The 26,588-nt window shown below is 37.4% G+C and overlaps 1 protein-coding gene across 4 annotated transcripts in view; it reads right to left on the bottom strand.

Annotated features, from left to right (window-relative positions):
- The window catches only part of POF1B (POF1B actin binding protein), a 61,714-nt gene extending 51,167 nt beyond the window's left edge, over nt 1-10,547 (bottom strand). For 3 of the 4 annotated variants that reach the window (XM_036439789.1, XM_036439790.1, XM_036439788.1), the window contains exons 1-2: nt 10,427-10,546; nt 9,974-10,288 (exon numbers count right to left, since the gene is read on the bottom strand). In XM_036439789.1, the coding sequence (XP_036295682.1) occupies nt 9,974-10,249 (276 nt within the window). In that variant the 5' untranslated portion in view covers nt 10,250-10,288; nt 10,427-10,546. Of the gene's footprint in view, nt 1-9,973; nt 10,289-10,426 lie in introns of all 4 variants that reach the window. The other variant, XM_036439791.1, reaches the window with a different exon arrangement.
- Between the last annotated feature and the right edge of the window lie 16,041 nt (nt 10,548-26,588).

Raw genomic sequence — 26,588 nt, 5'->3', positions numbered from 1 at the left:
ACACAGCTTTCCAGATGGATTTTGAGGGATAGGTAGAATTCCAGAAATATGAGGGAAGGGTGGATGTTGCCAGAGTGAGGGATTAAGTGAAAAAGTGGGGTGAGTAGGAAGTAAGCAAAATCATCAGCTTATTTATGAAACTGAGAGTAGTATAGTGTATCTAGAACATCAAGTCGGAGGAGTTGGGTACTGTGAGAGAAGAGTGTAAAAATAGGATGGGACTATCCTAAGGAGATCCTTTAACATCAGGGTAAGGACTTTGAACCTAACTTTGGAACTTGATTTTTTTTTTGAGGGGGTGGGGACCAGGTGGATCACTGTGCCTGGATAAGGAAACAGTGACATAGCCCCTAAGCCAAAGCTTTATTTTATTGTCAGATCACACAAAGCAAAACAAGAGCAAGATGTTTACAATGTTCTTGCGAATTTCAAATCTGCTTCTTTCCTGTTGTTGCCATTCTCTGAAATCTATCAAGCTTTGTTTAGACAGCACTTGCTGCAACACTACCACCCCTCTTCTGCCCCGTCCCCTCTCCGCAGCCCACATCCCTTAGCTACCCAGGACTACAGGTTTGGACTATAAGGTCAAGCTTACAACTATGGCCTTTTGGCTATAATTGTACTGGGATTGCTTTGCCCTCCAAGCTGGGACTTGTATGTGGCTTTGCCACAAGTCAGTCAGAACGCTGTAGCAGCTCTCCACAGTCCATATTATCTTTCTTATGTCATGGTCTAATCATAAAGGAGATAGGGATCAAGTTTCATTTTCATTGAAGAGAAAAATTTTAAATTTTATGAAATATTTTTAAAAGATTCTAAATTACAAACCAAATGCCATTACTGAGATCATAATTTTTACAATAAGATACAAGTCAATTTTATTTCTTCATATTATTTCTATTAAAGTGCTGCCAAAACATTTATGAGATTTCATAATTCTGGCCTCTCAGTGTGGCAGACCGTGCATGAGAAACATTTAGTACTAAGCTGGCACCTAGCAAATGCTTGATAAATGCTCGCTTACAAAGCTAGTAGAGGAAGGACAGCAGGAAGATGAGAGAATAGAAGGCCCTTCCCCCTCAGCAACACTAACTGGGCAGCTACTCATGGACCAAAGTGCCTTTGTGGGAGCTTTGGGATCCAGGTTGGCGACTGTGAAACCCCAATAACGGCAAATTGTTGAAACACTGCTCTCTAATTAGATATGAGCAGGTTAACAAAGAGAAATCCTCAATAATTCCATCTGCAGATAATCCACAAGCGTTTTAAGTTCCCATTGCACTTTCAAGACTCCTAAATTGAAAATCATAGATGTAGGTAATGAACTGGAATTTTGATCGGTAAAAAAAAGAAGAATACTTGAACCTATGTCAAAAGATGGGTGAGTGGAATGCACATTTATATGTTTATGTGAAAATAAAAAACTTAAGCTTTGAATGTAAAAAAAACAAAAAAAAAACATTTATGAGATTTAAGTCACTAAACAAAATCATGTTATTATCCAATGATAGAGCCTTGTATATTTTTATACAAAATAATCAATATAATGTATGAGAATAATATAAAAATCCTGAACAGCAAAAATATTTACCTTTTTAGTAAATAACATAATATTTTAAAAGAATTGAAATGTTCTTTTACATTATATATTTATGCCCAAGCTTTTATGTCCCAAGCTTTTAAGTGATTTATAATGGGAGCACCTATAAGAAAATGATCCTGAAGTATAAATAGGAATCAGATATTTGAGACTGTATAACATAAATAAAAGTCAAATGTGTAGACGAGTAATACACAGTATACTGTTGTGGTTACAAGTACATATCAGCAGCTATACTGCTATATTTAAATCCTAGTTCTACAATATAGTAGTTGTATGAACTTGAGCAAGTCACATAACTTCTCTGTGCCTTGATTACCTGATCTTTTAAAAATGGTTATGATCTTTGAACTTTTACTGAAGTTTAAAAATTCAGTAGGTTAAGGGAGATAGGCAATTTCAGAGAGACTATAAAACACAGTTCATAGTTCCAAAAGAAAGGAAGATGAATTTTTAGAAGGGGATATTTTTAATCTTATACCTCTTTTAAACCATCTGCTCTGTGAAAAAGTGAGGTTCTGGAGAAAATTCACAGACAGACAAAAGTATAGATATAGGCATACATATCGATACATAAAAATCTTTCATTCAAGTTCTTTTTATTGAAGTTTTACTAAGTTAATTCTTCCTCTGCATTACACTAGAGAGTGTCATAAACTTATATTTTGAAAATTTGTGCTTTCATTTTTTGTTTCATTCCTATGTGCCCACTATAACTGATTATGCAAATTGGCAGCACTCTGATCATACATTTGTACCACCATGAATTTCTTTGAATGCGATGATCTTAGAGGTATTTTTATATTTAAACTAGAGGCCTGGTGCATGAAATTCATGTGCGGGGGCAGGGGGTGTTCCTCAGACCAGCCTGCACCTTCTTCAATCTGGGACCCCTCGAGGGATGTCAAACTGCCCATTTAGACTAAAGGGGCAGTTAGATATCCCTCACACAATCCAGGACTGCTGGCTCCCAACTGCTCGCCTGCCTGCCTTCCTGATTGCCCCTAAACGCTTCTGCCTGCCAGCCTAATCACCCCCTAGCCACTCCCATGTCAGCCTGATTGATGTCTAACTGCTCCCCTGCCAGCCTGTTTGCCCCAACTTCCCTCCTCTGCAGGCCTGGTCACCCCTAACTGCCCTCCCCTGCAGGGTTGATCACCTCCAACTGCCCTCCCCTGCTGGCCATCTAGTGGTGGCCACCTTGTGTCCACATAGGTGCAGGATCTTTGACCACATGGGGGCAGCCATCTTGTGTGTTGGAGTGATGGTCAATCTGCATATTACTCTTTTATTAGATGGGATAGAGGCCTGGTACATGGGTGGGGGCCAGCTGGTTTGTCCTGAAGGATGTCCCAGATCATGGTGGGTGTTCCCTTGGGGCGTGGGGCGGCCTGGGAGAGGGGCCTGTGGTGGTTTTCAGGCTAGCCACGCCCCTTGACAACCCAAATGGAGGCCCTGGTATCTGGAATTCATTTACCTTCTACAATTGAAACTTTGTAGCCTGGAGTGGAGCCAAGCCTCCTGCTCACTCTGTGGCTGGCAGCTATTTCTTTTGGAGTTTGTGTATCTTCTATAATTGAAACTTTGTAGCCTTGAATGGAGGCTTAGGCAGCAAGGGCAGGCAGAAAGATTGGCTTCTTCCATTGCCTGGGAAACCCAAGCCTCCCTCCTGCTCTCTGTGGCTGTAGCTATCTTGATTGGGTTTATTTGCATACCCTCTCCGATTGGCTGGTGGGTGTGGCTTGTAGGTATAGCAGAGTGATGGTTAATTTGCATATTACTCTTAATATTAGGTAGGATGAGCAGCTTGACTATATAGATTTGCCATGTGCAGTAGACTTCTCTGTAATTTTCTTTAACTCTACTGTCCAACTAGCCATATGTGGTTGTTAAGCACTCAAAATGTAGCTAGTACCACTGAGAAACTGAATACTATTTAAATTTATTTGATGCTAATTAATTTAAATGTAAAGTCACATTCTACCCTATTGGAATTCCAATTCTATAGAAAATATTAGGTAAGAGGCAGACTGCAAGCAAGCTTTCATGCTCAGTGTCACTATGATTTAAAAAGAAAAAAAAAAAGAAAAAACTCTATTTCAAATATTGAGGTTCAAGTTCTAATGCTCTTAAGAGTATGTAAACTTCCAAATTACTCTTTCTAAAGGATATTTATGCCAGTAAAATATTATAAATACATTCCTACTGTTACAGTCTTTTGATTATATACCACGAATTTTAGAAAATCGCTTTAATGCTTTTCCATATTAGTCTTTCTTAGCTAGTAGAGCCTTAATAAGCTTTTCAAGCATATATATTTGCCTCATCTTTCCAATGTGAAAGGAACTCTTACTTTATAATCTAGTCATTAAGTTTATTAACTTATTTTGTCTGTGCAGGTAGGTTTTTAAAAAAAATATATTTTATAAGGTAATACCAATGGAAAAAATATTGAGTGCCAACTCTGTGCCAGTCATTGTGTTGGGCATCTTCACATTTTATCTTATTCAATATTCACTACATCTCTGAAGGAAGGTATTACTGTTCTCATCTTACAAATGAGGACACTGAGGGCCTGAGAAGTCAAGTAATTTATTCTAGGTAATGCAGCATTAACGCTTACTATGTGTCAGGGAACTGTACTGCGTGTTATTTACCATACATTATTGCATTTGCCTCTAACAACAAAACTATGAATTAGATATTAAGTCCCCATATTATAGATGGGGCAACTGAGGCATATAGCTAGCAAGCCATCAAACCAGAAATTAAACCCAAAAAGTTTAAAACCTAAGCCTACACTCTTAGCCATTACACTTGAGAGTGTCATAGTTTACTTCTGCCAAAGTTACCACCGAACATTTATTATTTGCAGCTCTCCAGAGACACATGCGGAGACATATTTCACATAGATTCATTTGTATGGGCATTTTCTACACACAATGTTATCTGTGACTGATCTGTAGTCTTTGCAAAAGATGAACCTCCTCAGTAAATAACTTTTGGTTTTCATTTTCCTATTGACAGCTCTGATCTAAGAGTTCAAGACCTTGGTGCAATAGATGCAGGAGAGATGGTGAGATGGCTGGGAATGAAAATTAGGTAAGAAACAGAGGAAATTACATACATAGTGCATGACTTTGTTCTCTAAATATTTGGAAGCTTATTGAAATGAACATAGAACTTTTTCATGTTGTCTAATTTAAGTTTTAAAACTTTACTTGAAAACTAGTAAATAATATAATTTTCCAAGAAGAAAGTCATTAGAGCCTTGTGGATGGTACCATTAGTCCTAATGACTGAGAATCACCGAAAGTAATAATGAAAACATCCTAGGCCGAACAGTTTCCAAACAGGCAATATGTTTAAAAACCACCTGACATTTATGCTGACATAATTTGCCAAGGTAAACTTCCATTTGAATAAATCCCCTGAATAGTATGGGAGATGTTTTGTTAGAACTTTTCAAAGCCAGTGATGTGGTTAAACACCTGCCTTATTGTTGAGATGTTATTCTGAACTTTGTACAGGAAGAAACTTGTAAATTACAATGATCTGTCTGTAGATGAAACAAACACTTCCTTGATTAAAGTCTGTGATTCTGTTCTCATGTAAAGAAAGCGATAGAAATTACTAGAATGTACTAGTAATAGAACTACTTCCCCTCATTCCTTTCCTCCCACAGTAATTCTCATTTAAGAGACTCATTCCAGGATAATTTATCTTCTTTTCCTACAGGAAACTATTAGAAGAGAAAATACAGTATACAGTTTCTTTGCAGTACATGCTTTCTGTCTTTAAAAAAATGAGAAGTATATATGCTCCACTGGAAGTCAAAAAAAGTATTGCTATTGAATTAGCTTCTGGTATAAAGAAAAAGTTAGTTCAAATAGACTAGTTTAGAAAGATTTTTACTTTTAAATGGGGTTTAAAAGCATGACAAATCTCCCACGAATTATCAAGAAAATGAATTTAGATCAAGACAGTTAAAGGACAAGTTCATCCCCCTTCATCTTTTCCCCTTGTCTCAAGTCCCCCACCTTCACACACACACACACACACACACACACACACACACACACACAAACAGCTTATGTGTGAGTGCCATTGACTAAAAACAGGCCCAGAAATTTACCAGACTTCCCTAAACAAAAGGCAAAGACAACAGGGATGAACAATTTCATCCAACAATTAGATACACTCGGGATTTCTATAGCTTAATTTAATTGTAAACACAAAGGGGATGACCAAGGCTGAAAATGTGTGCCTCTTTATCCTATGACCTCATTCCTTTATCAGGCAACCTACTTCCCTGAACAATCATTCACTTTAGTGACCACACCTTTGAACAAGCCACGCCCTTGAACAACAATTTATCAAAGCACCATGTCCCTCCCCACAGAACAGAAAAAATTTCTGATAAAAGTATAGAAATCCCAGCACAATAAGGGAGCTAGCCACAATCTTTGTAACAAAAGAAAAGGGAAAATAATATAATAAAAATAAGCCCAGCTGAATAATTACTGAGAGCAGAGACAATTTATAAACAACTGTTCTCTCTTGGACCACTCTCTAGAGTTGAATTTGTTTGCAAGTTTCAAATTCAAAAGAATGGTAACCCATATACATATAAATTAAGAGGTTCCTTCTTTCAACCAAACTCGGTGTATTCAATAAGATGATTGATGGCCAAAACACAAAATAATATTTAAAAATGAAATATAGATATATAATATACCTAAAGTCTAGGTCTTGTATATCTGTTTGTAATATGGCCTCTCCCTAGATGAACAAGTGGTATTTATCCTGATAATCACAGTGATTTCTACATAATAAACACTTAATAAATATCTCTTCAATGAATAACTAGTATTAAAAATATATTTTCATATATTTCTCTCTCACATCACAGAGCTCCTCTGAATACATGGAAAATACTTTGAACTTCATGAAAAATTAAATTAATGGAAAGGAAAAGTACATGCCTAGTGAGTAATTAACATCAATGCTATTCATTTGAGACAGTATGTAATTTTGAGTTGTGATGGTAGATTAATATTTAAGCTTTTAAAAAGGTTGAGCCGTGAAGTTTTTTTTATTTTGTTTTATGTAATCTTTTAGAAATAGTTATTCGCAGTATCATATTCAGTTTTAAATGCATCTATGACCTTTATTGCACCCATGTTTGATTTTACTTGTTTATATAAATAAATTTGATAATATAATTCTACCATCAATTTTGAATATTTAACCAGAAACTGGTTTCTATATTAAAATTTCTCTGAGGAATACTCTATCTATCAGACAAAATAATAACTAAGAAAATCATAAAATAAAGTTGATCAATTATTGGCAAGAAAGAAAGCAACATTATATCTGGAGAAATTGAAAATACATTTATATCTATAAACATCATTTTAGTGCACAAGAAGGCCAACAGAGACAAAACATATACTAAAAGGCCAGATATAGAAAATACTAAAGTGCTGCAAAAAAAACATTTGGTTAAAACTAAAATTAAAAATATAAGCTAAAATTAAAATTCAGGAAGCAAAGCAGAGTAGCATCAATTTTGGTTTCTCAAAAAGAACATATTTTACTACTGGCAATTATATATTTTAAAAAATCATATGAATTCTCTGTATGTCATCTAAACACTAAAATGCTAAAAATAAAGTAAAAGTTTAATTGAATTTATGATGATCTACCATTTCCCTAGATGACATGGTCACAAATTCTAGCATCAAAATAATTGCCACATACCAACTCAAAATGTCTCTGAAACACAGCATATAAAGAAGAGACTTTATTAAAACATAAAACAAACAAAATATTTTTGAATAATATGTACTGCTTGCTTGTGCTTGGCATAATTTATAAGAAAGCTATCACCACATCTTACCCAGCCATATCTTAACCATTTTGTTAGCATGAAGGTAATTTCAGATCAAATTGAGGTTGTACTTTTCACAATGCCACCCTTCCAATAAATAGGGAGAAAAAAATAAAATAGAAAAGCTTCCTAGTCACATTCTTTGTAGCAACTATCTAAAATTTTTTGACAAACTATGTTTTAGTGGAGTTGTTAATCCCCTTTGATATCTAACTCGATTTTAAATATTTCAGTCAATTTTTCTCTTTTCTTATTTCATTAAGGAAATGAAGCTACTTTTTTTTTTTTTACTTTACCACATATCTAGAGTTTCACCTCAACCATTTTTATCCAGCCCTTACTTTTCTTTCCTTTCAATTGCAAATAATTTCAGACTTTACAACAACTTCCATTCCAATCTCTTATCCTAGTTTCTGTGGCCATATTTTTGGTCCCTAAGGTTCTTTATAGAGCCCCCTATGGAGAACAACATTTCTGGATGAAGATAGTCTCCTAAAGATCACTTAAACAAATATTAGATAAAAAAAAGGAAAGTCTTGTAAAAAATAGGTCAGCTTGGTCCCAGAATTATTACAAAGGTAAGTTGAACTAAAGAGCATACAATAAAACATATTCCTAAAGTTCTGTAGTCAATATTTATGACTTGCCAAATTTCAGCATTACACTTTTTATCTATTTATCTTGCTTTTCCTAGCAATTTGACAAGAAAAGAGGTTAATTGTGTAAATAACTATGACAGGTAGGGTGGTTTTAGCATTCTTATGATAATGGTAACTGTTGTCTTTGACCTCATTGTTTTGGGGCTACTTAAAAACACAGGTGACACCCACTTAGTTGTTAATCAGCATCTAATATAGATTACTGGAATGTACATTTGCATTATTATCACTTATACACACTAGTATTTTTAAGCTTTATATTTTTCTGCCCTTTGAATTCAACATAAGTGGAGTTTTTTTCAACTAAGAAACTACCAACAGTAAATCATGGGTTTTTCTTCATATTTTTTCCTCAAATTAAACTAGGGGTAAAAGAAAAGAGTAAGAATGTAGCTCCTGTAGTGTTGAATTATTTATATTTTCTCTAAAATTATTTAAAAATAGTTTTATTATATACTTGAGAAATATTGCTTTACATCTGACTTTCAATTGGTCTCAGGATTATTACAAAGATAAGTTGAACTAAAGAACATACCATAAAATGTATTCCCCAAATTCTGTAGTCAATATTTATGATTTGCCAAATTTCAAATTTTTAATTAAAAAACAAATTCATCTTGTTTTTTCTAGCAATTTTACAAGAAATTGAGGTTTTAGGGAAAATAATTCATATTATTCCAGATTGGTATGATAATGCAATATAGGATAATATCCCAGTGGTTGATTCTTTCATCTTTCTTTTCAAGCTCTTTACAGTACAAATTGTATCTTGAAAATATGATTTCAGTTTGGACAGAAGTTTCCAGAAAGTTTAAAAACATGAAAATTCAATGTAAAGAAGGTCAAAGAATGAAAACATAGAGCTGTTAATTTTATATAGTCTTGCAAAGTTCTTGTACATTCATTGGTATGATTATTAGTAAAAATTTTGATGCTGAAATAACCCCTTTACAAACACATTTATTTAATTTTAAAGGATGTCTTAGAGTTCCACTCTTTTTAGCTTTCAGATAAACAATTGCTTACATCTTGCCTTCCTTAATCCTATATTCACTTTTTCAATAATCTTTTACCAATATTCATAAATTATTCACCTTAGCTGTGCAAGAGCCATGTGTCATTTCCAGAATATGAAACACATATGGCAATTCAAATAAGGATATGTGCCTGTCATTTATCCTAGAACAGCATATTATTTGCTGAACACAAATATTTGCTTGTCACACCATACAAGCCATTGACCCTGAGCCATCATATTCGATACAAAAAATTATTTATTTCTGATATGAAGTGAATCAACAAAAACATTTTCTATAAACATTATCATATTCAAGTTGAGGATTGCTTTGTGGTAGGAGCAAAAAGACTACCTCAGATCAGATATTCCAATCAAATGCAACAAAAAAATGAGCCGACCTATGCTCTAGTTAAATTATGAAAATTATGGGAACTGGTTACAAACAACCATAGGCATGAGTAAATGAAAGAACAGCCAAGAGATGAAATTTTGACTTACTGTACTTTGAATACGTAGCTGTATTCCACTGAGAAATAACATTATTTTTAACAGAGGCAGAGAAACAGAAAGAAAAGAAGTGACAAAGGACTGGTATGCATGCATATGAGCATACCCAATAGGCACAGATGGGGTGGCGGTGAGGGAATGTGCTGAGGGTTGGGGGCAGCCTGGGAGAGATCAATAGGGAGAAAATGAGACTTGTGTAATACATTAAACAATAAAGAACTTAAATTAAAAAAAGAAAGAAATGAGGTTCAAGATGTCCCCTCTCTATTAGCCTGACATAGCTCTCTTTGTGGTACCTGAGAATGGTCGCTCCAAACCAAATTTTGGTAGGAGGAGGAAGATTTGAGAGGGGAGAGCACTTCCCGGGAGCCGATGGGATCCAAGGCTTGAACCACCTTATTCATGGGTCCACTGTAGGTCCTCACTCGCTCATACACTACATTTTTTTCTGGAGGCTGCTGGGCTTGACTTGACTGATGGTAGCAGTGGTAATGCTGGGGCTGGTACTGCAGCACCTCTGGGATCCCACAGCTGCTGCTGTTCATCTCATTCCAATAGCTTGAACTCATCATCTTCTCTGTGGTCAGTAAGGTACACACCAGATGCTCTCCCTAAGGAAAAAACAGCGAAAAGGAGAGAGAAGGAGAGATCATGAAAGGAAAGATAGGAAGGCAGACAGGCAGGTACATGTACAAGTCTTTTACCAACCACCTCTGTCTAAAGTGGTGCCAGGGGGAAATGAGAGTTACCTGAGCAGCAACAGGAGCAGGTCTGGCAGCTGCAGAGGAGGCAGCAAAGTATTTGAACACTAATGGAAAGTGGAGCCACCCTGTGAGATTGCTCCAGGAAATGGTACTGACACGCCTCTGATGGGCGTATTCACCAGACAGGTAAACCTGCCAGGAGAGGCCCTGCGTTGCCATGGAGACAGCTACAAAGCTGCCCAGTAGATAAGGGAATCTGAAAAGGGCAGAAATGTGGAATTTTAGGGCTGAAGCCAGAACTTCCAGGTCCATGGGCTTGGAAATTCACTTTAACTGTAAATAGACAAAGACATGCCAATGCCGAAAAATATTAGAGAACAAAAAGTCACAAACATGACACTGAAGTGGCTTTGACCTGGTTCTTTTGAAGCTTAGCAAAGGTGTGATTATTGTCATTAAGAGTCCCAGACCAAAATATGATGTTAGCCTCGGGATGCTAATTCACAGATAAATTTGGATTCTTTGTAAAATCCAGGTAATTGCAGTTAAGGGAGATTACTATAGGGTCTCCATCTGGCAACTCTTTGTAATTTATGGACCTGTTTATCTTGCTCTGAGCCTAGTATGACTTTCTAACTTACATTAAAGTAGATTTGTCTAAATGATTGTATACCTGTTTATACATGGGGAGTGGTAAAAAAAAAATCTAACAATTGCACAAATGCTTTGCATTTTAGCATTTAGATTTATTCTTTCGCTTCCCCCTCCCCCCCCCACACACAAAATAATGTACCTCAATTGTATTTGTTCCCTAGGAAACATTGAGTTTGATTACTTTCAAAATATCTAGTTAAGTGTTCGGCAAGTTCTGAGGGTTTGACTTACCTGATATGTAGCACTGACAACCCAGACCCTGCCCACGCCAGCTACAGGCAGAACCTCTGTGGGCCTGGCATGCACCCAGCCTGAACACATGTGCCCAACAGGGACCTATCCTGGACTCTGTGCCACTGTTGTGTGACTTCCATTGACCAGGCAGGACTCTCGCCCCTGCCATGTACTCACTCACTGCCACTGCCACTGTGCTGCTCCTGCTGCCCTAGAGCTGCTCGGCTCCACCACCAAGAGGCAGGAACTGTGCTGAAGGCCCGAATGTGGATGTAGCCTCCCCTGACTTGGACCTACTAGAACTGAGGAGCTGAGGAGACTGAAGAGGCTGCAGATCTGGAGGTGAGACAGAAGTACTTGGGACTGAGAGAGGAGGCCCCAAAGGCACTGGTTGTAGAAACTGGGGAGTGATTGAAGCAGCAGAATACTGGGGCTGAAGTCCCTGGATAGAATAGTACTACCACCCCACCATCATGCAGCCTGGGAAGCTCCTATGACCAGTGGGAAGGGCCACGTAACTGAGCTCAGGGCCAGACTACACTGGAGCCTACACTGAGCTCAGGATACACCCAACATTGAACCTGAGGTGCCCTTTGTTTCTTGGAGGAAGTCATGATGGTGAGCAGAAAGGGGGCTGGGCAATAAGTCCAGGAAGGAGGATGAGCCCTGCCCACCTGGAATGCAGGAGAGGTCTCCTCTTTCCCGCTGGCAAAACAGCTGCTTCTGACTTGCAGTAACCTGAGGCAAGAAGGAACAGCCTGGAGCAGGAAATCTGTGCCTATGCTGGTGACAGAAAGGAGGTGTCAGCAAACCAGGCATAGCTGAGGCATTAGAAGAAGAGGAAGGGCCTAGCCCCGCCCCTCCTACCAGCCACTGGCACCAGCCCCAACACAAACCTGATCAAACCATCCCAGCCAAGACCAATATACCCCCACAGAGCCCAGATCCAAGGGAGAAGGGAATAGAGCTTCAAACGAGGACAATCAAGGTGTGAGACTTGAGGCAGACCCAGCCTCTGGGTTAAGGAGTCCCTGCCAGCTGGACTAATGGGGGCTTCAAATTCTCTGATCTCAATAAGGTGGCCCAAGGCCAGAAAGGGACAGTGACTCCAATTGACCTGCACCACAGAAGCTCTGAGGAAGCCCAGAATAGACACACCAAGGGACCAGATTCAATAACATCAAAGAAAATCTAGTGAGCCCCACAAATAGCAGACCCAAAGATTTTTGACTATGTGTGTGTGTGTGTGTATTTATTTTGTTTTTGTTGTGTGTTTTTCCCTTTTTTCTTATTTATTTATTTTTGCTTGTATACATCTAATTTCTTTCCTTTGATTCTATTATACTTTTGTGTATTCTTAATTTTTGTTCTTCTCTCTTTTTCTTTTTCTTTTCCATTTTACTTTTCCTATCTACATCTTAATATATCCATTATTACTGCATTTTAAATTAATTATTATTATTTCATATATGTTTCCTTTTCTTTTTTCCTCTTATACTATTTCTTTTGGCTTCCTCCTTGCTTTCATATAGTCATTTCTTCTTCTTTCTCCCTTTTCTTTATATCCCGTCTTAGTCTTTGATCACATGTCTTTTAGTACTTTTTTTATTTTATCATTGCTTTGCTGTGTCTTCTTTTTCTTTCTTTGTCCTTCCTATTGTTGTTGCATTGCATAGTTTTATTTACATGTTTTTTTTTTGTTGTTGTTTTGTTTTGTTTGGTTGGGTTTTTTGTGTCTCCTGTTCTGTCAGCTGGCACATGACATTGGGCTTGAGCTTCTTCACTGGCATCAAGTTGGAGGAGAAATTCCTTTCATGAATGGGACATCAACAGTCAAGCCCCAATTACAACAGGGGAGCCTGAATAGCACACACAATGAGGCATTCTTAGAGTATCAAGTTCAGGAGATCAAAGAGATTGCACTACTGGATCCCTCAAGACACTTTCTGCATAAGACCATCCCACAGCCGAGACCAGTTTGGCTCAATGGATAGAGCGTCGGCTTGGGGACTGAAGGGTCCCGGGTTCGATTCCGGTCAAGGGCATGTACCTTGGTTGCAGGCATATCCTCAGTAGGGGGTGTGCAAGAGGCAGCTGATCGATGACTCTCTCTCACCGATGTTTCTAACTCTCTTTCTCTCTCCCTTCCTCTCTGTACAAAATCAATAAAATATATATTTAAAAAAAGACCACCCCACAAAGACTGAGAGTCATAACAGTGCTATCTAATACATGGAAGAAAATATAAAGAAATAGCTACAATGGGAGAGACAAAGAAATAACCCCCACATGAAATAAAAAGGAATTTCCAAGAAAAGAACAAAATGAAATGTAAGCAAGCAAACTGTCAGCTATAGATATCAAAGTAATGGTTCTAAAGGTGTTTAAAGAGCTTAGTACAAATTATACTGAACCCAGTGGGAACTATAGCAACATGAAAAAGGAAATAGAAACCATGTATCAGAACCAGACATAATGAAGAGTAACATACATGACATCAAGAACACACTGTAAGGAATTAAAAATATATTGGATGAAGCAGAAGATCAGATCAGCAATTTGGAAGACAAGGTAGAAATAAATACCTAATTAGAACAGTGAATAGAAAAAGAATAAAAAGGCAGGAAGATAGTTTAAGGGAGCTCTGGGACAACATGAAACCTTATAATAGGAATTATTATAATGAAACTGCATTATAGGAATATCAGAATGGGAAGCATGTGAGCAAGGCACAGGGAATCTGTTTAAAGAAAAAATGACAGAAAACTTCTGTCAACCTGGTAAAGGAAAGTGTCACACAAGTTCAAGAGGCACAGAGATATACCCAGTCAAGATATACCCAAACAGACCCACATTATAATTAAAATGGCAAACATTAAAGGCAAAGAGAGAACCTTAAAACAGCAAGGGAGAGAGACAGAACATTACCTATAAAGGAGTTCACATTAGAATGTCAGCTGACAACTCTGTAGAAACACTTCAGATCAGAAGGGTGTGACATGAAGTATACACAGTAATAAAAAGCAAGGGATAGAATCCAAGACAACTCTGTCCAGCAAAGCTATGATTAAAAGTTAAAGGAGAAATAGCTTTGTAGGCAAAAAAAAAAAAAAAAAAAAAAAAAAAAAAAAAAGGCTAAAAGAGTTTACTATCACCAAACCAGCATTGCAAGAAATGCTAAAGGGACTTTGGTAAGACAGAGAGAAAGAAAGAGAAAGGATCACAGGTATAAAGAAAATAAAAATGCCAGTAAATACCTGTAAATAATAACCTTAAATGTAAATGGATTGAATGCTCCACTCAAAAGAGATAGGATGACTGAGTGGATAAAAAAACATGACCCATATATATGCTGTCTACAAGAGATCCATCTCAGAACAAAAGATGCACACAGACTGAGAGTAAGGTGATGGGAAAAAAATATTCCATTTTGGAAAAGAAAAAAAAATCTGTGGTATCAGTATTCATACCTGACAAAGGCCATAATAAGACACAAAGAAGGCCACTACATAATACTAAAGGGAATGCTTTAACAAGAAACTTAACCCTTATAAACATACGCTGATTGGCCAGATTATTATAATCTCTGAACACATAATAATCTGGCCACTCAGTGTGTGTGTATGTATATATTAGAGGCTTGGTGCATGAATTTGTGCATGGGTGAGGTCCAACCAGCCTGGCCAGGAGGAGGGGACATAGGTGGTTGGCTGGCCTGCCTGCTGGTCGAACTCCAGGTTAAGGGGACAATTTGCATATTAGCTTTTTATTATATAGGACCATGGTTGACAAACTGCGACACACTAGCCACATGCGGCTCTTTGGCCCCTTGAGTGTGGCTCTTCCACAAAATACCACGGCCTGGGCGAGTCTATTTTGTAGAAGTGGCATTAGAAGAAGTTTAAGTTTAAAAAATTTGGCTCTCAAAAGAAATTTCAATTGTACTGTTGATATTTGGCTCTGTTGACTAATGAGTTTGTCGACCACTGATAAAGGATCTACACTGAATGGCCAGATTATTATGCATTCAGTGATCATAATAATCTGGCCACTCAGTGTATATCTCCAATGTAAGAACACTGAAGTACATAAACAATTTTTTGTTGAACTTTAAGGGAAAGACTGACAGCAATACAGTCATAGTGGGGGACTTTAATGCTTCACTGACATGGTTGGATAGATCTTCCAGAGAAAAAATCAACAAGGAAATGGAGGCCTTAAAAGACACACTAGATAAGACTGATCTAACCTATATTTACAGAACAGTTCACTCCAAAGTAACGGAATATACATTCTTTTCAAGTGCACATGGGACATTCTCAAAGATAAACCACATGTTGGGACACAAAACAAGTCTATGCAAATTCAAGAAGATTGAAATAATGCCAAGCATTTTCTCAGATCCAATGGCATGAAGTTATAAATCAACTACAATAAAAAACCCTAAAAAATACTCAAATTCATGGAGGCTAAATAGTATGTTATTATCCAATGAATGGGCTACCAATGAGATCAAGCAATAAATTAAAAACTTCCTGGGAACAAATGAAAATGAACACACAACTACCCAAAATCCATGGGACACTGCAAAAGCAGTCCTGTGAGGGAAGTTCATAGCATTACCAGGCCAAACTCAACAAGCAAGAAAAAGCACTGATAAACTGTCTAACCCTACAACTAAATTAAATTTTTTAAAAAAAGAACAGGAAAAAAAGTCCAGAGGAAGGAGAAGGAAGGAAATAATAAAGATCAGAGCAGAAATAAATGACATAGAGACAAAAATAAAACAATACAAAAGATCAATAAACCCAAGAGTTGGTTCTTTGAAAAGATAAAAAAGATTGATGGTATTTTTATACACTAAAAATGATCTCTGCAAAAAAGAAACTAAAAATAAAATACCATTTACCATTGAACAACAATAAAAAATAAGATACTTAGGAATAAGCTTAATGAAGAAGGTAAAAGACCTGTACTTGGAAAATTATAGTACTTTGCAAAAAGAAATAAAGATACAAACAAATGGACATGTATACCATGTTCATGTATTGGTAGAATTAACATAATTTAAATGTCCATACTACCTAAAGCAATCTGTAGATTCAACAAAATCCTTGTTAAATACCAACAGCATATATCACAGAACTAGAACAAATACTCCAAAAATGTATATGGAACTATAAAGTACCCCAAATAGCTGCAGCAATTTTGAGAAAGAAGAACAAAGTTGGAAGGATCACTATAGCAAATATGAAACTATACTACAAAGCTTTTATAATCAAAACAGCCTGATGCTTGCAACAGAATGAGCATATATGGACATATAGACCAATGAATCAGAACAGAGACCCCAGGAATTGACCCACACCATTATGATCCATTAATATTTTTAAAAATATATTTTATTGATTTTTTACAGAGAGGAAGAGAGAGGGACAGAGAGTTAGAAACATCAATGAGAGGGAATCATCCATCAGCTGCCTCTTGCACACCCCCTACTGGGGATGTGCCCGCAACCAAGGTACATGCCTTTGACCGGAATTGAACCCAGGACCTTTCACTGAGCCAAACCGGTTTCAGCATGACCCATTAATATTTGACAAAGGAGGCAAGAACACACAATGGAGTAAAGACAGTTTCTTCAACAAATGGTGTTGGGAAAACTGAACTGATACATGCAAAAAGATACTCGATGACCAGCTTAAACCATACACAAGAATAAACTCAAAATGGGTAAAATACTTAAATGTAAGCCACGAAACCATAAAAATCTTAGAAGAAAACATAGGCAGTAAAATTTCAGATATCTCTTATAGCAGAATTTTTGCTAATACATCTCCTAGAGCAAAGGAAACTAAGGAGAAAATAAACAAACGGTACTGGATTAAAATAAATAGCTTCTGCAAAGCAAAAGAAACAATCATTAAAATGAAAATGGAGCCAACTTTATGGGAGAAGATATTTGTCAATGATACATCTGATAAGGATTAATATCTAAAATGTATAAAGTAGTCATACAACTCACCAAAGGGAGCATGAACAATCCAATTAAAAATAGGTGGAATACCTCAATAAAAGTTTTTTCAGAGAACATACAAATGACCAAGAAACATGAAATAATGCTGAAAGTCACTAATCATCAGAGAAATGCAAATTAAAGCCACAACGAAATATCACCTCACACCTGTCAGAATGACTATTACAAAAAATCAACAAACAACATCATCCTGGCGAGGATGTGAGAAAAGGGAACTCTATTGCACTGCTGTTGGGAATGGAGATTGGTGTAGCCACTATGGAAAACAGTATGGAGTTTCCTCAAAAAATTAAACATGGGAAGTTTTTCAGCCTCTCTGTGTCTGTGCCTCAGTTCTATAACCAGACAAGCAAGGGTTCTGGGCTGCCTGTCATTACTTGAGCAAATTAAGCAGAGGCAAGATTGAATCATATATGAGCATTTACTCAAATAATGCAGGCAGTATGGAAGAGTAGCAGGTTATCCACAAAAACCTGATCTGCCTCTCTCCATAAGCCAGGTGTTTATATTGGGTAGAAGGTAAAGATTACATGGGAGAGTAAGAATTACTGGCATGGGAAAGTAGGTAAGGTATAAATGGTTACAGGTTACAGGCCATGTGGGTGGGGGGGGGGGGGGATTTACAGAGGGCAGACGCCTCCGGGACTAGATTATTTTAGCCACTGAGGTTGTAAATCCTTCCATAAGGGTAGGCAGTTCTTGGGAAAGGAGGATGGACTGCATTCCAGTGTTAGCTCTCATGTCCAAGGGCATACAACTCTCAGCAATATTAGAATGTGCTTTCTATTGTATAATCAAAACAAAGCCATGACAGTTAACAGCATGATTAATATTTCTTATAATTGTAGCAATTCCCCAATATTCTATTTCTGCCCCTAATAGTTCCTCACCTATAGAACCTCATAAAGTTGGTAGGATGACAGAAAATCCATGTAAAGCTTCTTTCACAGTACCTACGGACAGTAAATGGCCAGCAGTAAATCACTATCTTTTGTTCACCCAGCAGATAAAAGCTGGTGAGCCAGTTTCATGATATTCACTTCCTCTCTAAAATGGTGGTGGTAAGCTAGATTCAATAGTGTATATACACACAAGAAAGCTACCTCTTTCTGAAGACATACTCAGTGGTACTCTAGTGTTTAGTAATGCTGAAGTATCTTGTGATGTAAGATATGGTGGGTAAGTAGGCATGATGATTAAAATTTCAAGTACTAATGAATATAAGGACTGGGCACAATTATTTTTTTATTTAAAAATATTTTTTATTGTTGATAGTATTACAATGTCTCCCATCCCCCCCCTTACCTCCTCCTCTATGTTTATTTTGCTCCAGTCTTCACCCTCCTATTGCATTGTCCATGGGCTATACATATAAGTATGTAAGTTATTTGGTTTATATCTTCCTGTTCCAACATTCCCACATAGAGGTATGTCAGTCTGTTCCAAGACTCTATGTTTCATGTCTTATTTTGTTGGTCAATTCATTTTTTTTCATTAGATTCCACAAATAAGTGAGATCATGTGATATTTGTCTTTCTCAGATTGGCTTATTTCACTTATCACAATATTCTCCAGGTCTATCTGGAATGTCCCAAAGAGTAAGAGATAGCTATTTTTTACAGCTGCACAGTATTCCACTGTGTAAATGTCCTACAGTTTTGTATCCATTCATCTATTGATGGGCACTTGGGCTGTTTTCAAATCTTAGTTATTATAAATAACACTGCTATGAACATAGGGGTGCATGCATTCTTTCTAGTTGTTGCTTTGAGGGCTTTAGTATATATTCCCAGACACAGAGAGGCTGCAAAACTTCCCAAAGTTAGACAATGATAGGTCTGGGATTTGAACATAGGGCAACACATTTTAGAGTCTAAGCTCTTATCTATATTATACTGCCAGATAATTTTATTTTTTATTCTTTATTAAGGTATTACATATGTGTCCTTATCCCCCTAATTTCCCCACCCCCAGTTCATACTCTCACCCTCCATGTATGTGTCCATTGGTTATGCTTATATGCATGATGCATACAAGTCCTTTGGTTGATCTCTCACACATCCCCCCACTCTCCCCTACCTTCCTTCTGAGGTTTGATGAACTGATCAATATTTATCTGTCTCTGGATCTATTTTTTTTCATCAGTTTATGTTCTTAATTATATTCCACAAATGAGTGAGATCATGTGATATTTATCTTTGACTGACTTATTTACTTAGTATAATGCTCTCCAGGTCCATCCATGCTGTTGCAAATGGTAAGAATTCCTTCTTTTTTACTGCAGCATAGTATTCCATTGTGTAGATGTACCACAGTTTGATAATCCACTAATCTTCTGATGGGCACTTAGGCTGTTTGCAAATATTAGCTATTATAAATTGTGTTGCTATGAACATAGGGGCACATATATTCTTTGTCATTGGTGTGTTGAGTTTCTTAGAATATATTCCTAGACTAGGGATCACTGGGTCAAATGGCAGTTTCATTTTTAATTTTTGAGGAAATGCCATACTGTTTTCCACAGTGGCTGCACCAGTCAGCATTCACACTAGTATTGTACAAGGGTTTCCTTTTCTCCACACCCTCGCCAATACTTGTCATTTGTTGATTTGTTGACAGCCATTCTGACAGGTGTGAGATGATACTGCATTGTTGTTTTGATTTGCATCTCACGGATAATTAGTGACTTTGAGCATGTTTTCATATGTCTCTTGGCTTTTGGTATGGCCTCTTTCGAAAAGTATCTATTTAGGTCCACTGCCCATTTTTTTTTTTTTATTGGATTGTTTATCTTCCTTTTGTTAAGTCGTATGAGTTCCCTGTAAATGTTGGAAATTAAACTGTTACCAAAGATAACATTGGCAAATATGTTCTCCCATGCAATGGGCTTACTTATTGTTTTGTGGATGGTTTCTTTTGCTGGGTGGAAGCTTTTCATTTTGATGTAGTCCCATTTGTTTATTTTCTCTTTAGTTTTCATTGCCCTAGGAGCTGTGTCAGTGAAGTTATTGCTTCAGCGTATGTCTCAGATTTTGATGCCTGTGGATTCCTCTAAGATTTTTTTTTATTGTTTTCCATCTTATGTTTAAGTACTTTATCCATTTTGAGTGTGTGTGTGTGTGTGTGTGTGTGTGTGTGTGTGTGTATGTGTGGTATAAATTGGTGGTCTAGTTTCTTTCTTTTTTTCTTTCTCTTTCTTTCTTTCCCTTCCTTCCTTCCTTCCTTCCTTCCTTCCTTCCTTCCTTCCTTCCTTCCTTCCTTCCTTCCTTCCTTCCTTCCTTCCTTCCTTCCTTCCTCCCTCCCTCCCTCCCTCCCTCCCTCCCTCCTCCTCCTTTCTTTCTTTCTTTCTTTCTTTCTTTCTTTCTTTCTTTCTTTCTTTCTTTCTTTCTTTCTTTCTTTCTTTTTTGCATGTATCTGTCTAATTTTCATAACACCATTTACTGAAGAGACTGTCTTGACTCCATTATATGCTCTTGCCTCCTGTGTCAAATATTAATTTAGCATAGTGGTTTGGGTAGATTTCTGAGTTCCCTATTCTATTCCATTGGTCTATATGTTATTGTTTTTTTGCCAGTACCAGACACTATTGAGAACAGTGGCTTTGTAATACAGCTTGATATCTGGTATTGAGACCCCATCTACTTAGTTCTTCTTTCTCAGGATTGCTACAGCTATTAGGGGTCTTTTTTTTTAAATTTCAGATGAATTTTTCAAGAGTTCTTTCTAGGTCTGTGAAATATGCCATTGGAATTTTAATGGGGAGTGCATTGAATCTATAGATAGCTTTTGGTAATATGGGCATTTTAATGATGTTGATTCTACTAATCCACATGTGTCAAACACAAGGCCCGTGGGCCAAATCCGTCCCGCCAGGCCTTGCAATGTGGCCCGCACCGCGCTGTCATCACTGCACTCCGCTGCATTTCCATCACAATGACAGTTTATGACTGTTCAGTAAACCATTCAGCCCGCGATTTAGGCTGGATTTTAGATTTTGGCCCCTTCTCTGATTGAGTTCGACACCCCTATACTAATCCATGAAAATGGTATTTTCTTCCATATATTTATGTCTTCCTCTAACTTTTTTCAGTATCCTGTAGTTTTCAAGTACAAGTCTTTTACCTCCTTAGTTAAGTTTATTCCTAGGTATCTTAATTTTTTTGGTGTGATGGTAAATGGGATTGCTTTTTCAGTCTCTCTGTAAGTTCACTATTGGTAAACAGAAATGCCATAGGTTTCTTGGTGTTAATTTTGTATCCTGCTGCATTGCCAAATTCATTTATTAAGTCTAATAACTTTTTGTGGAGTCTTTAGGGTTTTCTATGTACAGTATCATGTCATTGTGAGTAAGGACAGTTTTACTTCTTCTTTTCCAATTTGGATGCCTTTTATTTCTTCTTCTTGTCTAATTGCAATGGCTAGTACTTCCAGTACTATGTGGAACAGGAGTGGTGAGAGTGGGCATCCCTGTCTTGTTCCTGTTCTTAAGGGAAATGGTTTTAATTTTTACCCATTGACTATTATGTTGGCTATGGGTTTGTCATATATGGCTTTTATTATGTTGTGGTATGATTATTCTATTCCCACTTTGCTGTGGATTTTTATGAAGAAACGGTGTTGGATTTTGTCAAATAATTTTTCTGTATCAATTGATATGACTATGTTATTTTTATCACTCAATTTGTTTATGTGATTTATCACATTTATTGATTTGCAGATACTGTACCATCCTTGCATCTGCTTCAATTCAGATGCAAGGATGGTACAGTATCTGCAAATACTCTTTTTCCCCTTCCTTCCTTAACTTTCCTTCCTTCCTTCCTTCCTTCCTTCCTTCCTTCCTTCCTTCCTTCCTTCCTTCCTTCTTTTTCATCCCTTCCATTCTATCTTAATATTTACTTATTGAACTATCAGAACAATACACACTTATTTAGAAAGTGCATATGATACATTGACGTATAAAGTAACACTGGAGTCTTTGTGATCTTTCCCAAAACTCACTTTCCATAGGTAAATAATGTTAGCAGTTTTGTGGGTATTATGTATTCTACCTATCTATCACCTATCTTTATAAGTACAGGTATTTATACACTCATAAAAATACATTTAATGTGTTTTCCTTCAAAGAATTTATCATAGGCAATATTTTATATAAGTAGCATATTGAAAATTTTCACTCTTATAAAAATCTACATAGTATTCCAATTTATAGAAGCATTATAAATCAATCTCCATATTAGTAGAATCATCATGAGGGTCTTTATGCTTTTTATCTTTTTTAAGGAATGTTGCAACATAATCCCTAGTTATGATTGTTTTTTTAATATCTGTTATAATACTAATTGTATAATTTAAATGAAATTATATGCATCAAAATATTTGAAAACAGTGAATGAAGTGAATCCAATGGATGCTTATAAATAAAAACTATTAAGCCTAAAATATTAAGTACCATTGTTTCATAAATAAGATTTTGTTTAAAAATAAAAGTATTAGCCCTGGCCGGCTTGACTCAATGGATAGAGCATTGAGCTGCAGACTGAAGGGTCCTAGTTCAATTCCAGCCAAGGGCACATGCCTGGGTTGTCAGCTTGATCCCAGTGGGGGCTGTGCAGGAGGTAGCCAATCAGTGATTCTCTCTCATCATTGATGTTTTTATCTCTCTCTCCATCTCCCTTCCTCTCTGAAGTCAATAAATAAATATATTTTAAAAGTAAAAATATTAAAGAATAAAAGTAAACTATTAAATTGAATAGGACTATTGAAGCAGATATTACTGAGCAGAAAATGACCCAATTACAAAGGCAAAACTGCATAATGAAAAATTTCAACTATACAAGTTATTCAAATTTCATAGAAGCAATAAACATTGTGCAGTTGGCTGATAAAAGCTAGAAGAAATAATTACAACAATGGAAGGAGAACCAAGATGGTGGCTGGCATTAGTAAATGCCTGCACTCAACACCTCCCACAACCATGTCAAAATTACAACTAAAATACAGAACAACCATCATCTAGAACTGACGGAAATCTGGTGGAATGGAAGTTCTACAACTAGAGAAGTAAAGAAGAAAGCACATTAAGACTGGTAGGATGTGTGAAGGTACAGAATGGGCTGGTCCAACATGGAGGAGTTCCATTTATTTTAATTGGGAGGGTGATCTTCTTTGTGGAGGCTGCCTATGAAGAGGAAGGGGTCCCAGCCCCACACCAAAGCCCCAGACCAGAGTCCCAGAACTAGGAAGTGAAATATCCATAACTATAGTTATAAAAACCAGCAGGGATTCTGGCAGAATGACATGAAAGCTACTGGAGACACAGATGTTCCTTTTAAAGGGCCAGAACATAAACTTACTAGGTCTCAATTCCTCTGAGCTCTCGCACTGGGTGGCTCCAGGTGACCCAGACACATATGAAGAGGAACTGGATTATCTGGCATCCAGGAAAAAACTTGGGAGCAGATTTCTCCCAGGTGGGGGTGCTTGCAGGGGTCATTGTTCCTGAGCTGGGGCCTCCGTTGTTGTAGGGCTGACTGACAGCCATATCTGAGTTTCCATCAGCATGGCCCATCCTGTTTGCTCCACTCTAGTAATTCCCTGAGACCCCTACCCCACTGAACTTGATGCCCCACCCAAGCTGTTTGCAGCAGCTTTTTTATATGAATGGCCTATCCATGCTCAGGCTTCAGAGTTTGCTAAAATCTCTCAAACAAGCATCAGCTAGTGTCAGTGTGCTCCAAACCTACCAATAAAAGGTCTAAGACCTGGCACTAGCATCAGCCTGCCTTGTTTCACAGCTGGGCCTCTCCTGGGAATGTCCAAGCCCAGTACAAATAGCATCCATCTGCAGACCCCTCTGTAGATTCTGCTGGATGGTCCCAGGCACTAGTTGACTTTGCACCTCCTTGGAGGCTCTAGAGTAGGGGTGTCGAACTCAATCAGAGAAGGGGCCAAAATCTAAAATCCAGCCTAAATCGCGGGCCGAATGGTTTACTGAACAGTCATAAACTGTCATTGTGATGGAAACGCAGCGGAGTGCAGTGATGACAGCGCGGTGCAGGCCACATTGCAAGGCCTGGCGGGACGGATTTGGCCCGCGGGCCTTGTGTTTGACACATGTGCTCTAGAGCCAGTGAACCCAGTGTACAGCTTCAGACCATAACAGATTACAACTCTAATTACATAAGCAACACACTCAAGGGGCAGACTCAGTGAGCACCAAAACCCCACTGAAACAAGTCCTGCTCCATAGAGGTGTTTCCTGAACAGTAGCAATCCCGCTGTAGTTGAAGTTGGTCTTCACAGCCAATTGGCTTGGAGGCCAATTCTTCACAGAGTTGCCAATTGCAATCAAGACTTACCATATTTTTTGGACCATAAGACGCACTTTTTTCCCCCCAGAAGTGGGGGGAAAAGTCCCTGCATCTTATGGTCCAAATATAGCCTACACATATACTTTTAAAAAACAGTTTTTTTACTTGCCCAACTCTGTGTGGTCTCTGTGTGCTTGCCCAGCTCTAAAATGGTTCTAAATGCTGCTGTTTACTTTACAGGGTTGATTACATGTGTTTATGACTGTGATGTTGGGTTTTAATGCACATAAAATATTTTAGGACACTATTTGTTTCAGAATCTTTTTTTCTTCATTTCCCTTCTCTAAAAACTGGTGCATCTTATAGTCCGGTGCGTCTTATGGTCTGAAAAATACGGTAACTACAAAATTGCACATAGCCCACACAGGATCACATCTAGAGTTCCCAGCTCAGGTGACTGGGGAGGCTGAGCCACTGGGCCCTACAGAACACCTACTACACAAGGCCACTCTAGCAATCCCAGGAGACATAGCAGCTCTACATAGTAAATGGAAACAAACACAGGGAAGCAGCCAAAATGTGAAGACAAAGAAACATGTCAAAAGTGAAAGAAATGGAAGCAAGCAAACTGATACATAGTTTAAAACCATGGTTATCAGGTTACTCAAGGATCTTTATTAGACTCTCAAGGTTCTTAGTGGGAATGTCAAAGTCATGAAAGAGGACCAGTCAGAAATTAAGCATATACTCACTGAATAAAATAATAACTTATAGGGATTTCACAGTAAATTGCAGGATTCTGAGAATCAAATAAATGATTTAGTTTATGAGGAAGCAAAAAATACCTAATAAGAGCAAAAAGAAAAAAAGAATCTGAAAATATGAACATAGTGTAAGTAGCCCCTGGGACAACTCCAAGTGTACCAACGTTCGCATTATGGGGATGTCAGAAGGAGAAGAGAAGGAGCAAGATATTGAAAATCTATTTGAAGAAATAATTATAGAAAATTTCCCCTACCTAGTGAAAGAAACAGACTCATAAGTCTAGGAGCACAGAGAGACCCAAACAAGAGGAACACAAAGAGGCCCACAGCAAGACACATCATAATTAAAATGCTAAGGTTAAATAACAAAGAAATAATCTTAAAAGCAGGAAGAGAAAAACAGTTAGTTACCTACAAGAGAGCACCCATATGACTGTCAGCTATTTTTTCAACAGAAACTTTGCAGGCCAGAAGGGGATGGCAAGAAATATCCAAAGTGATGAATAGCAAGGCAAGAAAATGCTAAAGGAGTTCATACCACCAAACAAGTATTATATGAAATGTTGAAGGGTATTCTTTAAGAAGAGGAAGAAGAAAAAAAGATTAAAAATATTAACAATAAAATGGCAATAAATACATATCTATCAAATCAAAATAAAAAATAATAAATCTAATGAACAAAACAAACTGGTGAATAAAATTTAATCAGAGGCATGGAAACATGGAACAGACTGACAAATCTCGGAGGTAAGGGGAGAGAAGGGGTGGGAAGAGATTCACCAAAGATTTAACTATGAACAAGAAAGTAGGGTAGTGAAGGTATGGTGCAGGGTCAGGAACCAAGAGGAGGGGTGCATGGGGTTGTTCTCACTGTACCAGGTAGGATTGGAAAAAAGTGGTGGCGATGGTCTGATAGCCTGAGATTTTATAAGGTAATTGAGAGCTCTTTGGTATGTATTTCGGGGAGGAATGGAACCTCCACTAGGGATATAGTAGTAGCCCAACTAGATTTATGATCTGTTGCTTCAGACTGACCTAGGCCCTTGACTTTACAGGGACACTGAGTTTGAATGAGTGTGGACAGACACTAAGAGGCTTAGCAGCCTGAATAAAATTAGCCAACATAGCTTTTTCTTGTATCTTTAATATGGAAGCTAAAACAACTGTGTAATATATTTGTATTTAAAATATTAATATAAGATGTG

The sequence above is a fragment of the Pipistrellus kuhlii genome, unplaced genomic scaffold (assembly GCF_014108245.1).
Source record: "Pipistrellus kuhlii isolate mPipKuh1 unplaced genomic scaffold, mPipKuh1.p scaffold_m20_p_16, whole genome shotgun sequence".
In the NCBI taxonomy this organism is placed as follows: Eukaryota; Metazoa; Chordata; class Mammalia; order Chiroptera; family Vespertilionidae; genus Pipistrellus; species Pipistrellus kuhlii.
Note: the sequence above shows the minus strand (reverse complement) of the source record. Positions and strands in the feature narration are given on the sequence as shown.